This window comes from Amblyraja radiata, chromosome 22 (assembly GCF_010909765.2).
Source record: "Amblyraja radiata isolate CabotCenter1 chromosome 22, sAmbRad1.1.pri, whole genome shotgun sequence".
Taxonomy (NCBI): domain Eukaryota; kingdom Metazoa; phylum Chordata; class Chondrichthyes; order Rajiformes; family Rajidae; genus Amblyraja; species Amblyraja radiata.
Window position 1 is genome coordinate 6,869,823 of NC_045977.1, and position 17,015 is coordinate 6,886,837.

General features: G+C 43.0%; 1 protein-coding gene across 1 annotated transcript in view; it reads left to right on the plus strand.

Moving 5' to 3' along the window:
- Window positions 1-17,015, plus strand: part of snx29 (sorting nexin 29) — a 679,392-nt gene that overhangs the window by 605,428 nt on the left and 56,949 nt on the right. Inside the window, exon 20 of the mRNA XM_033040302.1 lies at window positions 7,694-7,833. Within this exon, the coding sequence (XP_032896193.1) occupies window positions 7,694-7,833 (140 nt within the window). The remainder of the gene's footprint in view (window positions 1-7,693; window positions 7,834-17,015) is intronic.

Consider the following 17,015-nt stretch of genomic DNA (forward strand, 5'->3'; position numbering starts at 1 on the left):
CCTCCAATTTCCGCTGTTGCTCACTCTGGCAATGGAGGAGACCCAGGACAGAGAGGTCGGATTGGGAATGGGAGGGGGAGTTGAAGTGCTGAGCCACCGGGAGGTCATGTAGGTTAAGGCGGACTGAGCGGAGGTGTTCGGCGAAACGGTCGCCCAACCTACGCTTGGTCTCACCGATGTAAATTAGCTGACATCTAGAGCAGCGGATGCAGTAGATGAGGTTGGAGGAGATACAGGTGAACCTTTGTCGCACCTGGAACGACTGCTTGGGACCTTGAATGGAGTCGAGGGGGGAGGTGAAGGGACAGGTGTTGCATTTCTTGCGGTTGCAACGGAAAGTGCCCGGGGAGTGGGTGGTGCGGGAGGGAAGGGAAGAATTGACGAGGGAGTTGCGGAGGGAGCGGTCTTTGCGGAAGGCAGACATGGGGGGAGATGGGAAGATGTGGCGAGTGGTGGGGTCACGTTGGAGGTGGCGGAAATGGCGGAGGATTATGTGTTCACCAAACTTATCAGCTGGAAATAAAACGATTCACTTTGGTTCAGTTATTCCAGTGATGCTTAGTTTAGGGCATGATGTTGGAAAAGAGTTGAGAAAACTTGAACTTGCATTCTGATGGTGATGTAAATTAGATGTTGGGCTCTTGTCTTTGTTATTTTCCTCACCCTCATCATCAATGGTCAGTCACAAAAATAAGATGTTCCATGGGACTTTATAAGCACAGTTGGACAACATAGAACAGTGTAGGAAGGAACTGCAGATGCTGGTTTACACCGAAGATAGACACAAAATGCTGGAGTAACTCAGCGTGACAGGCAGTATCTCTGGTGAGAAGGAATGGGTGACGTTTTGGGTCGAGACTCTTCAACATAGAACAGTACCGCTCATGAATGAGTCGTTCATTCCGCTATGTTTGTGCTGAACATGATGCCTAGTTAAACTAACCCCTAAACTGTGAACAGTTTTAGATAGAAAGTCATAGAGCATGTGCATAGAAGAGATGATTGTGCTGAAAAACTATTTCGGAAAGATACTCTATTTTCTGTAACTACTTCCATTGGCATATACTAGGCTAAAATATTTAACAGAAATTATGTCAAATTATGAAGTGTTATGATGAGTTGAATAGGGAAAGGTGATTTTCTCTGAATGGAGGATGGAAGGTTAGTGACAATCGGTCATGAATTCAATTTTCCCCTTAAGAAAGTAGGATTGAAATTCTTTCTACAGCATGTTATTTGAAATGGGAAGCAAGCCCGCGGGAGGCAATTAAGACCGTGAAACTCTTTCACCTTTAAATGGAGCAGTAGATAAATATTTGAAGCAGAGATTGATACATAGCCACAGGCAAAGCTTCCTTCAGGATCTACTGTGGATGTGTAGTCGAATGTCTTCCTTGTGCATTATAAACGTCTGTGTCTGTCTCTAAAAGAAGCTCTAGCATAGCCAAGCAGTGTTTACAGTAACATTTCTCCATGACTATGGCATGTACTGTACTCTGTACGGAAATAACATCAATATTAAAATTTGTTGTAAAACTAGTCCTGAAAAATTATGCCCTATGAGAATTTTAACTGCCATGTTGTCAGACACACAATGCTGGAGTAACTCAGCGGGACAGGCAGCATCTCTGGAGAGAAGGAATGATTTAAACGATTTAAACCTGCATCTGCAGTTCTTTCCTACGCATGTTGTCAGTCAGACACCTCAATTTTCAGCCGATTTTGTAATTGCTTAAATAGAGAACCTTTCAACAGGATGACTGCTCTAAGATGTAAACTTGTGCCTCCTGAAGTCCAATCCGTAACATTGGAAATCTACCTTCAAAAAATAAACAAAGCTGCCTATCACACCAGCATGTAAAATCACACAACATTCTCGAGTTTGTGTAACCTAGGATTAGCACAAATCTATGTATCAGCTGGTTATTCTATCCATTTGATTTAACTGTTTACCTGAACAAAAACAAACAGGTTGATATGTTGACATGGGCAAACTAATAGTTTTGTGACTTCTAAATAGTTGCTAAAATTGAAAATGGTCGATTTTACAGGCCTTATGCATGAACGGCAGGAAAAATAGCAATTTAATCTATTTTGGTTTGTTAGATGTGATTTAAACGTCGGCAGAAATGAGAAGAGTGCTAAAGTGCGATTCTTCCAACAGGGCTTCAACGGTGCTTTTTACAATCACAGAGCTGTTGTTACACAGAAGGAGCTCATTTGTCTCACTGTATCTGAGGTGACGCTGCAGCAGGGGGCGGAAAGCCCGGGGGGGGGGGGCAGAGGGGACACATCCCCTCCATGTTTTAAGAGGTGGGGGACATCCCCCCCAAGTTTTTGTCATCCGGATTTTAAAATCTCCACTTTCCGCGAGACAGTGGAGGTGGGACTGCTGATCGAGGGTGCTGATTGGACGAGAGAGACGTCGGTCAGCAGGCAATGGGGGCGGGACATGATGATTCAGTGCGGTGATTGGAGGAGGGGGATATGGACCAGACCTGCGCCTCATCCGCAGCCAGGATCGATCCCGGCCGGGTCTCCGGCGCTGTCCTGCCCCACCCGAGTGCCCCCCCATGGGTGGCCAGAGAGGTCGGGAGTCAGACAGGCGCAGTACCCCCAGGCCCACAGCCAGCGCAGAGAAGCAGCGCTAAACCCAGCTCACTCTGCTTGTCCCGCCAGGTGAACCTGCCTGGGCTTGAGGGAAATATGGCCAGCGCTGGTATCCCGTCAGTCCAGTCAGGGCTGTAGGTTAACCCATTGAGACAGGCAGAGTTGAGCTGAATTTAACGCTGGATTGAGCCTCCGAAGCCTCGTGCATGTATGTGTGAGTGTGCGCATGCACGCGCGGCCGTCAAAAAAATTGTGTCCCCCCTGTCCCCCGGTCCGCTCCATATTTTGATAGCGAGTTCCATGTCTGCGCTGCAGAGCCATCCAGTGTGTCCTTTCCCACAGCCCAGGAAACAAAGTTAGGCACCAACATTCATTGTCGTAGAACTTGGAAACAGGCCATTTGGCCCACCATGTCCACACTGTCCAGTGGGCACCAAAACATTTAAATCCATTCTTCCAGCACTTGGATCTAGCGTTTAGTACCTAGGTGGTTTAAGTGCTTGTCTAGACATTTCTTAAATGCTGTCAGCAAATCTGCTGCTACTACTCTCTAGCAGTGGATTACATTTACCCACCGCTCTCAGGTGTAGTTCACTAAAGTATCATGTTTTCATGTGTTGTCTTAAGACTTACCCCCAATCTAAACTTGCAGCTGAAATCTCTCAAACCCTGGATCCATTCATATAAATCATTTCTGCATCCCATCTGGGTTCTTCATCTTTTCCTAAATTACGATGATCAGACTTGCAAACAATTGTCCAGTCACAAGCCAACCTGTACTTTATTTAACGGTGTGAGATGATCTTGTGCCTTCAGTAAATATGAATTAGAATGCACACAAGCACATGTGAAGTGTATGCTCTAAATTATGGAGAATATAAATGTGGCTGTTTTGCAATCTTTCTTTGTTCAAAGTTGCTTCATTTAAAATCTTGAATCATTGCATTTTATTATGTAAACTTGAATTGCATTAAATCAAAAAAGTACAGTAGGAGAAAGTTTTAAATACAGAAAATATCTCTGACATTAACATTCACCTATTTTTTAACCGCAAGTGTGAATCCTGGAACTCTCTATAGTCACTTTATATGTGGAGCTTAGTTACTTTCAGTTACTAGGCTTGAATCCAAAATATTAATTACATTGGAAAGCAGTACTTTTCTTTATTATCTCATCGTCTGTAACTCGTTCTCACCTAGAACAAGGGAGGTGCCGTGGTAGTCTGGCGCGCCGATCTCTACAAAGCTGAGGCCACGCGCCAACTCTCGGACACCTCCTCCTACTTACCCTTGGACCATGACCCCACTGACGAGCACCAGGCCACCATATCTAGCACCATCACCGACTTCATCAATTCCCACGCCCTGCCCGACCAAGCTTCCAACCTCATCGTTCCCCAGCCCCGCACGGCCCGTTTTTACCTTCTCCCCAAAATCCACAAACCCGGCTCTCCCGGCAGACCCATTGTCTCTGCTTGTTCGTGCCCCACCGAACTCATCTCCACATACCTTGACTCCATCCTATCCCCCTTGGTCAAATCCCTTCCCACCTATGTTCTAGACACCTCAGACACTCTCCACCGCCTCCGCGCATTCCACTCTCTAGGCCCTCACCCCCTCATTGAACCGCGGGACTGACTTACCATCGCCCGGTGGGGTATCGCCTCAGCGCAGAGGGAGAAGAGGAGGGAAGAGACAGTAACTCTAAGACTTTTGCCTCCATCACAGTGAGGAGGTGCTTGGTGAACTCACTGTGGTGGATGTTAATTTGTGTTTATTGTGTGTTGTTTATTATTACATGTATGGCTGCAGGCAACAACATTTCGTTCAGACCGAAAGGTCTGAATGACAAATAAAGGATTCAATTCAATTCAATTCAATTCAATTCATCTTCACCATGGACGTCCAGTCACTCTACACCTCCATCCCCCACCAGGATGGCCTCAAAGCCCTCCGGTTCTTCCTCGACCAGAGGAGCAACCTATACCCAGCCACTGACACTCTCCTCCGCCTAGCGGAGTTGGTCCTCACCCTCAACAACTTTACGTTTGACTCCTCCCATTTCCTCCAAACACAAGGCGTAGCTATGGGCACACTCATGGGCCCCAGCAACGCCTGCCTCTTTGTCGGGTACGTTGAACAATCCTTGTTCAATACGTACCAGGGCCCCATCCCCGACCTCTACCTCCGTTACATTGACGACTGCTTTGGGGCCACCTCCTGCACCCACACACAACTGACTGACTTCATCCACTTCACCACCAACTTCCATCCGGCACTCCAATACACCTGGACCATTTCCGACACTTCCCTACCATTCCTTGACCTCACCATCTCCATCGCAGGGGACAGACTTCTGACCGACATACACTACAAACCCACTGACTAACATGGCTATCTAGACTACACGTCTTCCCACCCTGCCCCCTGTAAAGACTCCATCCTCTACTCCCAATTCCTCCGCCTACGCCGCATCTGTTCCCAGGATGAGACGTTCCACACCAGGGCATCGGAAATGTCCTCGCTCTTCAGGGAACGGGGATTCCCCTCCTCCACCATAGATGAGGCTCGCACATGGGTCTTTTCCATACCCCGCAACACTGCTCTCTCTCCCCATCCCCGCACTCGCAACAAGGGCAGAGCCCCCTAGTCCTCACCTTTCACCCCACCAGCCGGCAAATACAACAAATAATCCTCCGCCATTTCCGCCACCTCCAACGTGACCCCACCACTCGCCACATCTTCCCATCTCCCCCCATGTCTGCCTTCCGCAAAGACCACTCCCTCCGCAACTCCCTTGTCAATTCTTCCCTTCCCTCCCGTACCACCCCCTCCCCGGGCACTTTCCGTTGCAACCGCAAGAAATGCAACACCTGTCCCTTCACCTCCCCCCTCGACTCCATTCAAGGACCCAAGCAGTCGTTCCAGGTGCGACAAAGGTTCACTTGTATCTACTACAACCTCATCTACTGCATCCGCTGCTCTAGATGTCAGCTGATTTACATCGGTAAGACCAAGCGGAGGTTGGGCGATCGTTTCGCCGGACACCTCCGCTCAGCCCGCAATAACCTACCTGAACTCCCGGTGGCTCAGCACTTCAACTCCCCCTCCCATTCCCAATCCGACCTCTCTGTCCTGGGTCTCCTCCATTGCCAGAGTGAGCAACACTGGAAATTGGAGGAACAGCACCTCATATTCCGCCTGGGTTGCTTGCGTCCGGTTGGCATGAACACTGAATTCTCCCAATTTTGCTAGCCGTTGCTGTCTCCTCCCCTTCCTTAACCCTCGAGCTGTCTCCTCCCATCCCCCTGCCCTCGGGCTCCTCCTCCTCCCTTTTTCCTTCCTTCTCCCCCCCACCCCCCATCAGTCTGAAGAAGGGTTTCGGCCCGAAACGTCACCTATTTCCTTCGCTCCATAGATGCTGCTGCACCCGCTGAGTTTCTCCAGCATGTTTGTGTACCCACAGCTAACAATGGTCTGTTTCCTTTATCATCATTACTTTTTTGCATATAGAAACATAGAAACATAGAAAATAGATGAAGGAGGAGGCCATATGGCCCTTCGAGCCAGCACTGCCATTCATTGTGATCATGGCTGATCATCCACAATCAGTAACCCGTGCCTGCCTTCTCCCCATATCCCTTGATTCCGCTAGCCCCGAGAGCTCTATCTAATGTGCCTGCCCATTTAGGGTGTCTACAGGCGACTACAGCAAAACTTTCAACAATTTTTGCTATCATAGGTTGTCGTAGGTGTTGTCGTAGGTTGTCGCCAGGTGTCGTAGGTGAATTCCATTAAAACTAGTCCCTGGCAAAGAGTTGCCTAAGTGGGATAGGCCCATTACTCTCTTCTAAACCCATCCAGTGAATTGGCCTCTACTGCGTTCTGTGGCAGAGAATTCCACAAATTCACAACTCTCTGAGTGAAAAAGTTTTTCTCATCATAGTTTTAAATGGCTTCCCCTTTATTCTTAGACTGTGGCCCCCAGTTCTGGACACCCCCAACATTAGGAACGTTTTTCCAGCATCTAGCTTGTTCAGTCCTTTTAAAATGTTATATGTTTCTATAAGATCCCCCCTCATACTTCAAATTAGGAGACCAAAACTGCACACAATACTCCAGATGTGATCTCACCATGGCCTGGACCATTACAGACGGACCTGTTTACTCCTATACTCAAATCCTCTTGTTATGAAGGCCAACATGCCATTGGCTTTCTTCACTGCCTGCTGTACCTGCATGTTTACTTTCAGTGACTGTTTGATGTTTCATTCATTTGTTCTATATCTCTGTACATCACCGTCTATATCTCTCGTTTCCCTTTCCCCTGACCGTCTGAAGAAGGGTCTCGACCCGAAACGTCACCTATTCCTTTTCTCCAGAGATGCGGTCTTTCCCGCTGGGTTACTCCAGCTTTTTGTGCCTCTCTTCAGGTTAAACCAGCATCTGCATTTCCTTCCTACACCTTTCTTTATTCACATGTACCACCATTCAAGTCTTACATCAGATAACTTTTACATTTATTCCACAAACATATAGGTGTTCCTTAGTTTAATTTAGAGATACAGCGTGGAAACAGGCCCTTCGGCCCACCGAGTCTTCACCGACCAGTGATCCCCGCACACTAACACTATCCTAGACACACTAGGGATAATTTTACACATACGTCAAGCAAATTAACGTACACACCTGTACGTCTTTGGAGTGTGGGAGGAAACCGAAGATCTCGGAGAAAACCCACGGGGAGAACGTACAAACTCCATACAGACAGCACCCGTAGTCAGGATCGAACCCGGGTCTCCGGCGCTGTAAGGCAGCAATTCTACCGCCGCGCCACCGTGTCTTAAATGTTATTTTTTTAGAATAATCAAGCAGCAATCTAAAATTTTGCAGATGCTAGGATAATCATGGAGATGTGACTATTTGAAACAAAATATTATATAATGGTTGTTGGTCTGTGTCGCTGAGATGCATTGGCTACAGACTATCATCGGCTGCAAAAGCTTTATAACAGTCTTGTATTACTTTGTTAAGAAAAGGGTGGCTTTGTAATGACATTATTTCCATTTTCTTGTGCTTTGAAGGATGCAAAGTTTGTGGAGGAACGTCGTAAACAGCTCCAGGAGTACATGAGGAACATAATGAACAAAATTATACAGATACTCCCACAATTTACATCCAGTCCTAGGAAAGAAACCCTTATAAACCTGCTGCCATTTTGCATGTAAGTATGGAATAGTTATTTATTAAAAATATGAATGTATCTTTTACAGGAAATACATTTGGGGAGGGGGGGAATTTCGGATAAACATGTTGGTTTATTTTCTGTCGTGGTGCTTAGCATGATTTATATATTTCATTCATAGAAAGTGTATCCCATTATTCCACCTGATAATTATTCGCATCACTCTCAGCATTGCTTGTTTAAAAAAACAAGAATTAAACTAGTACAGGAGTTATGCTGCATTCATCTGCAAGGCAAACTAGTTGACTTCTCCTGTAATCCTCGCCTGCAGAGGCTTATTGCATTGTCTCATTTATTACGTTCTTATCTACAACGGATTTAGGGCATTTACCATTAGTGACTGCAGCTTTCGAGGTCCTAATTTTCAGGATGTATTATGCAATTTCATTCCACAGTAATAAATATCATTTGAGGAGTTGGCTACTGCAATTTATATGCCTCAAACCAGTATTAATAATAAATTCCTAATCACCTTTATTGTGGTATTAAAAACTGAGCACTGTTTAAAACATGAGGCAGAAAAGAGTATCCTGAAGGATTCATTATCATCTTTTTGCAAAATAATGATCGTTGGAGCATATGGCATTTAACATTCAAGTAATGTTCACTGGCTCAGACTGTCAAGTTATACTGTATGTTTTGCTGTTTTGTTGTGCATTGAACTTTTATTTCTGCCATAAAATTCGATATGTTGGTTACACCATTATAATAACTCCCATTGTTACATTGACTAGCCAGTAAACCGTCCTAGAAATCTGCGTGTCGTTTTTATTGATTCCCCAGATTTTACGATACACACTAATTAAAATAATGACTAATGTAATTATACTCATATTTGCTCAGCTCTGGTCGAAATCTGGAACTAGTTGGTACAATATGAATTTGGGTGAATTCACATTCAAGGGCAAGGTATTGCCAAGGACATAGCAGCCATCGAATTGATAGAGGTTGTGTGGGAAGATGAGTAGTCTCATTGAGTGGTGCCATCAAATAACTTACTGGTGCGGTTTCATTGTTAATTAAGTAATTTTAAATCTTTATTTTTATTGCCATGACTACTTTGTACAAAAAAAAATCCTTGAAGAGAATGAATTTAAAGTGTTCCTTGACAAATGTTCAGTAAATGCATTGAGTTGGTGGTTCATTGCACACTACACATGCTCTAATCAAAGCAGAAAATGCAGGGTTGGCAGCATCTGCGGAAAGAAAACCAACATTAATGTGGCAGGCCAAAGGAACTTGGTCAGAACAGTTCTGATGAAGGGCCTTTGACCTTTACAGATGCTGCCTTCCCTGTTGAGTATTTCTGGCATTTTCTGTTTTTATTTTCTATTTCTGGCATCTGCATTTTTCAATTTATAGATAACAAGTACTCAAAATCAAATGTTCTATTTCACGCTTTAGAGTTGAACAAATAGGAAACCTTCATCTGAAGAGACGTAAACAGCACACTAAGGTGTGAAGGAATTTCAAAGATTTTCTTTTACTTTGAGGCAACCAAAGCCATTTTCTTTGATCCTCGAAATAAATTGGGATTCCCTACTCATCTACTCCATACATCTCCTTGGCAACTATCTGGTACAGTCTGTCATCTTTACTCTGGCCTCTGTGGCATTGGGAATGACACCAGGTTTGGCAGTGACCACATTGACACTCGCAATAGGGTGTCTACATTTTATTTGTGGTCAAAAAGTCCAGGCTCTATGGGGGCGCTGTCCTTCACCATTAGAGCGCATGTAAGATAGCGCTAGTGATCTCGGGGTTGTCCCGTCAGCTCAGTCTTGGTCTACGAAGGCGTGGCCATCTCAGGCGAGTCGCCCTGCTGCTCACCCTTGCCTTGAGAGGAGGCGCTGGCAGTCTCAGGTTCATCCTGGCAATCACATGTTCAACCTGGTGGCTCAGCTTTGTGCTTGATATTAATAATTGCACATTAGCAGTTGTGCCTTCCAATACCAAGGCAATTATCTCTAGAATGTATTCCTTAATCACCCCTGCCTCACTACCTCTCTTTCCTCGTTGGACAAGTATTTTTGCCATTTAGCGTAACATCACCTTATATAGCTCAGTGTTAAATTTTGTATGATCTTAATCTTCTTCTTGGAGGTCGCTGATGACTTGTTTTCACTCCAGATGTGGCTGATAAGGTCTTTGCAGTATCTGCAAACTCTAACAAGGTGGAAAGAGGTGCTTGATGTGATGGATAGTTCTATGCTCTTTCATTGAGTTTTATGTGGTCTTTATATGATCTTGTTGAAAGACTTTATCTTCAAAGAAGCTGCTCCTCCATCTTGGTCAGCGGCCAAGGATTTTCATGCGACCCTGAGGGGTTGAGAACATTCTCCAGGAAATCTAAATGTAACAGATCTCAGAAGAGAGTACTTGTTTCAGGCATGGTGGCTCACTGGAGCTGGCTGATCACATTCCCTCAGAGAGCATGTTCAGTTATCCTGCCAATGGATGTGAAGAATGTTGCCAAAATGAGGTTTGCAGTGACTTAGAGGTGCCGGTTGTTGAAGTGCTGCATTTCTGTGGCACATCGGAGAACATGGGTCATTGCTATGAATGAACTGTAAGTATAGCACAGGATTTGAGATCTTGATCTTCAAACACTAATTTCCTCAGATGGCCAAAGACTCATCTAATGCATTGGGGAAGATTTTTGTTGATAATATTTGCCTTCATTAGAGGTGGCTGCCAGAAGGTTGAAAGTGTTCCATGTCTCCGGCTGATCTTTATTTTGGTTTTTATCTAGGATCCGCTCATAGACCTCTATTATTGGGGAGTGATATTGAGCAAGTTGGTCAAAGACATTTGCCTGAATGATGTGCAATTTAAGGCACTTACACTTTTATATTTCAGTGAACGTCAATGATGGCTTAGATCTTAGCTTCCAAGTGTGCAGTTACACAAGTCTCACCTGTGAATTACAGCATCGTGACTGAGATTAGAGTGATTTTGCATCTAAAATGGAGGTGGTGAATAATAAATGACTCCACATTAATTAGTCCCATTCCAGTGAGGAGCCTGTTAGAGGTGAGGTGAACTATTTCCGTTTGAACCTTGTGCAGTGGTTGGGAGTGACATCACCACTGCATCCAATGCACAAGCATAGTCTTTGGCATCCAAGGAAGAGAGTGAAGATTAAGACCACAATTGAGATTTGGTCTTTGGGTGGCCTGCTGGTTCAAATCACAGCTTTGTGTATCATCATGCAGCCGGTGGAAAAAAGAGATGGATTATGATTGCAGCCACATTTACGAAGGTTTCTCCACAATTCTTCCTTTGTGACAGGTTTTTGTGAGATTATTAAAATGGGCATGAGACAATAAATTCACCACATGTGTATCTCATCACTGCTTAGGGGGTCTTAGGTACATTAGCTGCCAACAGGTCTTTTACGATACAATACGATAGAACTTTATTTATCCCAGGAGGAAAATTGATCTGCCAACAGTCATAAAACACAAGATACATGAAACATGAAATTAAAGTGATGAGTGGAAAGGAGGATTGGGGGTGTGCAAAGATTGGGGAGGGAAGGGGTGGGGGGGGGGGGGGGGGGGGGGGGTTATGTGGGGCGGGTAAGTCTACCCCGCAACAGGAATTTTCACTGGTTATCAATTTTTCTGGAGATAAGTAATTTCACTGCAAAACTGGTGAATTTTCCTGGAAATGTGTTTAGATGTCCTGGGCTTTTATTATCTTCTGCACATTTTAATAATCTCACAAAAACATGTCACAAAGAAGGATTGTGGAGAAACCTTCTTAAATGTGGCTGCAATCAAAACTTCAAATCCTCTTGTTGCTAAAATTAATGAGAGCAGAATTTGCTAAGTTATTATCAGTGTTATTTTCAGTTAAAATGTGCATCTTTGAACACCGTCACAATGGCCTAATTGTTGGTCCAATGATTGGAGTCAGCAGCAGACCATATATGCCTGCGCTGATCCCTGAAGTATGATTGCAATCAGTTAACGGGAACGAGGTAGGAAGCCATCTTCTTCCTTTCCAATAATATCCTGCATAGCATCAGGAACTGGTGTATATGTGGCCGTGTTGTTAGTCAAACAACTGGTTAAGATGTGTGCCCAAGTTAGCTGGTTGACAAAATAATAAAGAACTTCTGAAATCATTCAGATTGGGTAAAATAATTTTTATAATACAAAAAGTGTAAGTGAAAAATGCGTAAAAGCCCACTCTGGAACATAAAATATTTGTATTAACTCAACCCCTTGTGGGCATAACTGTGAGCAGAATGCCTACGTGCAAGTGGAAGCAAGTGCCACAAAGTCATTCTTGCTCTGGATCCCATGAGGAGTCCGCTGTGAAAGCTTGGCATTAAAGGACTTCTATATTCATAATTCCTGGACATTGGTGTTCACATGGAAATATAGAAGTTGCAGATACCGACATAACCGCATAAAATTCAGATAAGCCTTGATAGATAAATACATTTAGACCAAATCATTTGCAAAATACAGTGATTTCAAGGGGTGTAAAATAATGGAAGTGCTGGAATTCTAATGGGTGATATACAGAATAAAGAGAGGGGGGAAATCACTACCGTTAAACAGGTTCAATTTACCAAATACATTTAGATAATTGATCAAAATTTATTTAGTAAATTAAGGTTACTGCTTAATTGACATCACCAACATTCTAGCACTGTATTGAATGATATTCCTGCTTTGTCAGAACATTAGCATATCTTCATGAAATATTCAAGCAAACCAATCTTCCTTCCAATGTCACCATCTACACTTCACGCTGCCTTGGCAAGGCCACCAGTATAATTAAGGACTAGTCACATAACAGTCATTCCCTCATCCCTGCTCTCACATCAGGCAAGAGGTAGAGAAGTTTGAAAATGCAGACCTCCAGAATCAAGGACAATTTCTTCCCAGCTGTTATGAAGGAACTGAACCATCCACTCGCCAGCTAGAGAGCAGTGCTGACTCTTATCTACCTCATTGAAGACTTTCAAACCATCTTTAATCGAATTTTACTGAACTTTATCTTGCACTAAACATGATTCCCTTTATCCTGTATCTGCACAGTGTTCTTGGCTTGATGTGCTCATGTGTTGTCTTTTAGCTAACTGGATAGCACACAAAAAAAAAGCCTTTCACTGTACACGTGACAATAATAAACAAAATTAAACTACACTAAAGTAGATCTTTTTGTTCAATAATCACCACTCGTGATGCTAATTTTTAGTTGAGATAGTTTTGATTTTCTTGATGCATATGAGAGGAAGTGAAACGTCCCTAGACTGTAACACAGCAAGGTTGCACTGCCATTTGCTTTGGTTCATATTATTCTGTTGCTTTCCTTATGTTCAATCATGTTATCTTAGGCAGAAGACTTTCTCCTCCACTATTTGAAAAATTGGATTCCTGTTATGGTAGTTATGCCAGTGGCTACATCCCTTTTACCTATCAATCGGGGAACTCTCAGGTCAAATCCTAATTGAGGGATTGAGACCCATCTTTTTTCTGGAGTGGGTGAGCAAATCTCATGGCACTGCTTGAAGAAAGTAGGGTAAATCTCTCCGATGGTGTGGCTAATATTTACCCTGAATCAAACCGCATAAATCTCAATATCGAGCTATGGTCAAATAGTGTTGCAGCAACATTTTCCAAAAAATACAACAACCATCACACTTTAAATAAAGTACAACATCCTGATGTCGTAAAAGTGTCTCATAATTTCAAGTTTTTTTTTCACAGCAGAACTTTGGGATGCTCTCAATGTCTATAGCCTTGAGTGCCAAGTTGTACAGTATTGCATGATTATTCTGCACTGTTGTGAAGTTGAATGTTAAAATACAAACAGCAACTGGTATTTATATATAGGGCGAATATGGATAGCCAAATTTTGGGTTAAATAATAATGTCAGAAGGGACACTACAAATCAAGTCAGAGATACAAAAGCATGGAGAAGAGATCAAGTAAGAATGAAAGATCTTGAGTGGAATATGGGGAGAGTCAGGCTTCAGAGTCGAGAATGTTTAATTGTCATATGTGCCGAAACAGAACAATGAAATTCTTACTTACACCAACGTAACAGGTAAACACAGTAGACAATAGATAACATAAACAACAACAAAGGAGCTTGTCACTTGGTTGAGCAGAATTGCAAGATCTTGCACAGCAGGGTTGAGTCTGAGTCAATGGCCAGGATCATGATGGAGTCAGTGAAGAATGAGTGCAGTTTTTGAGTAGGTGCCAGAGCATGGTTTTGATGTGCGGATGAAGGAAAGTTGGACACATCCATGACAATTTTGGACTTTAATGCTTGACAGCAGGAGTTGATTACAGGGTTAAGGACAATGTTAAAGCAATAGAATTGAGTGACGTTTACGTACATCCTTTGAGTGGATCATCAAGGAGCATTATGAAGGCTGAGACCAAGGTCAGATCATTGTCTACCTCCTTTAGAGTTGCACATTCTGCATCATTCATTATACATCAGCAGAGTTGCAGCCCCAGTCTTGTCGGGGCTGTGTGAGCACACAATAACACCACAAACTGATATTTATATATAAGAGGCATTAACACTATAAACTTAAATATATGGACAAAAGCAGGAGATGCTACAAATAAGTAACTGTGGACTTTACAGACAGATTACCATTTTGAGTTGCCATTGGAAACAAGAAGGATTACATTGTTTTACAATTACAGTGCTTATGAGGCTTTTGGACAGGTAAATGGATAGAAAGAGTGTGGAAGGACATAGGCCAAATGCAAGCAAATGGAAGTAGGCTTAAATAAAACACTAAAACACCAGCTCTGCTCAGAGGTTGATCGCCTTGTATATTTACAGGATTTGATATTTTTGGTTTAGATTCCTCTGGATTTAGTTTTATTATAAATATCAAATATCTCCGGCATCTTGACACCAAAGGAGACATTTCAATCAGTAAACCAAAGTGTTACATGACATTGAAAGTGGCTTGTGATAGGAACCATTGTTAATCTAAGGCAGGCTGAATCCCTGATGCTCTGGCCAATATTTTCCTTCATCGACAACATTAAAACTAATTAACTAGACAGAATCTGTAATGTGGTTTCTGAGATCTTGCTGTAAATAAATTGATTACTTTATTGTCCCAAAATAATAATGATTAGACAGTAGAGGTAGTTAATTGGTTGTGAAGCTCTTGGATATTCTGGAGCCATGAAACTGCAATGCACTACAGTGCCCTCCATAATGTTTGGGACAAAGACCCATCATTTATTTATTTGCCTCTGTACTCCACTATTTGAGATTTGTAATACAACAAATCACATGTGGTTAAAGTGCACATTGTCAGATTTTAAAAAACGGCAATTTTTATACATTTTGGTTTCAACATGTAGAAATTACAGCAGTGTTTATACATAGTCCCTCCATTTCAGGGCACCATAATGTTTGGGACACAGCAATGACATGTAAATGAAAGTAGTCAGGTTTAGTATTTTGTTGCATATCCTTTGCATGCAATGACAGCTTAATGTCTGTGATTCATGGACATCACCAGTTGCTGGCTGTCTTCTCTGCCAAGCCTGTATTACAGCCATCTTCTGCTTATGCTTGTTTTGGGGGGTAGTCCCCTTCAGTTTTCTCTTCAGCATATAAAAGCCATGCTCAATTGCGTTCAGATCGGGTGATTGACTTCTCCCCTATAGAAATTAGCTTTTTTTAGCTTTGAAAAACTACTTTGTTGCTTTAGCAAAAAAATGTTTGGGATCATTATCTTGTTGTAGAATGAACCGCCGGCCAATGAGTTGTGAGGCATTTGTTTGAACTTGAGCAGATACGATGTGTCTATACACTTCAGAATTCATTATGCTACTATCATCAGCAGTTGTATCATCAATGAAGATAAGTGAGCCAGTACCTTCAGCAGCCATACATGCCCAGGCCATACACCTCCACCACTGTGTTTCACAGATGAGGTGGTATGATTTGGATCTATGGCAGCTCCTTCTCTCCTCCATACTTTGATCTTGCCATCACTTTGATATAAGTTCATCTTCGTCTCATCTGTCCACAAGACCATTTTTTCCAGAACTGTGGTTGCCCTTTTAAGTACTTCTTGGCAAACTATAACCTGGCCATCCTATTTTTGCGGCTAACCAGTGGTTTGCATATTGCAGTGTAACCTCTGTATTTCTGTTCATGAAGTCTTCTGCGGACAGTGGTCATTGACAAGTCCACACCTGACTCCTGAAGAGTGTTTCTGGTCTGTCGGACAGGTGTTTAAGGATTTTTCTTTATTATAGAGAGAAATCTTCTGTTATCAGCTGTGGAGGTCTTCCTTGGCCTGCCAGTCCCGTTGCGATTAGTGAGCTCACCAGTGCTCTCTTTCTTCTTAATGATGTTCCAAACAGTTGATTTTGGTAAGCTTAAGGTTTGGCTGATGTCTCTAAGTTTTATTCTTGTATCTCAGTCTCATAATGGCTTCTTTGACTTTCATTGGCATAACTTTGGTCCTCATGTAGATAAACAGCAATAAAGGTTTCCAAAGGTGATGGAAAGACTGGAGTAAAGACTAGGGCTGAGAGCTCTCTTATACCTACATGAAGGAGGCAATTAAACACACCTGAGCAATTACAAACGCCTGTGAAGCCATGTGTCCCAAACATTGTGGTGCACTGAAATGGGGGGACTATGTATAAACACAGCTGTAATTTCTACATGGTAAAACCAAAATTTATAAAAAATACCCTTTAATAAAATCTGACACTTTAACCACATGCGATTTTTTTCTATTACATATCTCAAATTGTGGAGGACAGAGGCAAATAAATAAATGATGCATCTTTGTCCAAAACATTATTGAGGGCACTGTATTTTAATTCAGTGAAACTAGTTTTATCTAGTTTCTGACTGAATTGCTTTTGTCACATTCAATAGAAATTAGATGATTGGATTCGACGAGGACCAGAGGACCTAGATTTAAGGTGAAGTGGAAAAGATTTAATAGGAATGTGAGGGGTAACTTCTTCACACAAAGGGTGGTGGGTGTATGGAACAAGCTGCCAGAGGAGGAAATTGAGGCTGGGACTATCCCAACGTTTAAGAAATGGTTAGACAGGTACATGGATAGGACATATTTGGAGTAATATGGACCAAGCGCAGGCAGGCAGGATTAGTGTTGCAGGGACATGTT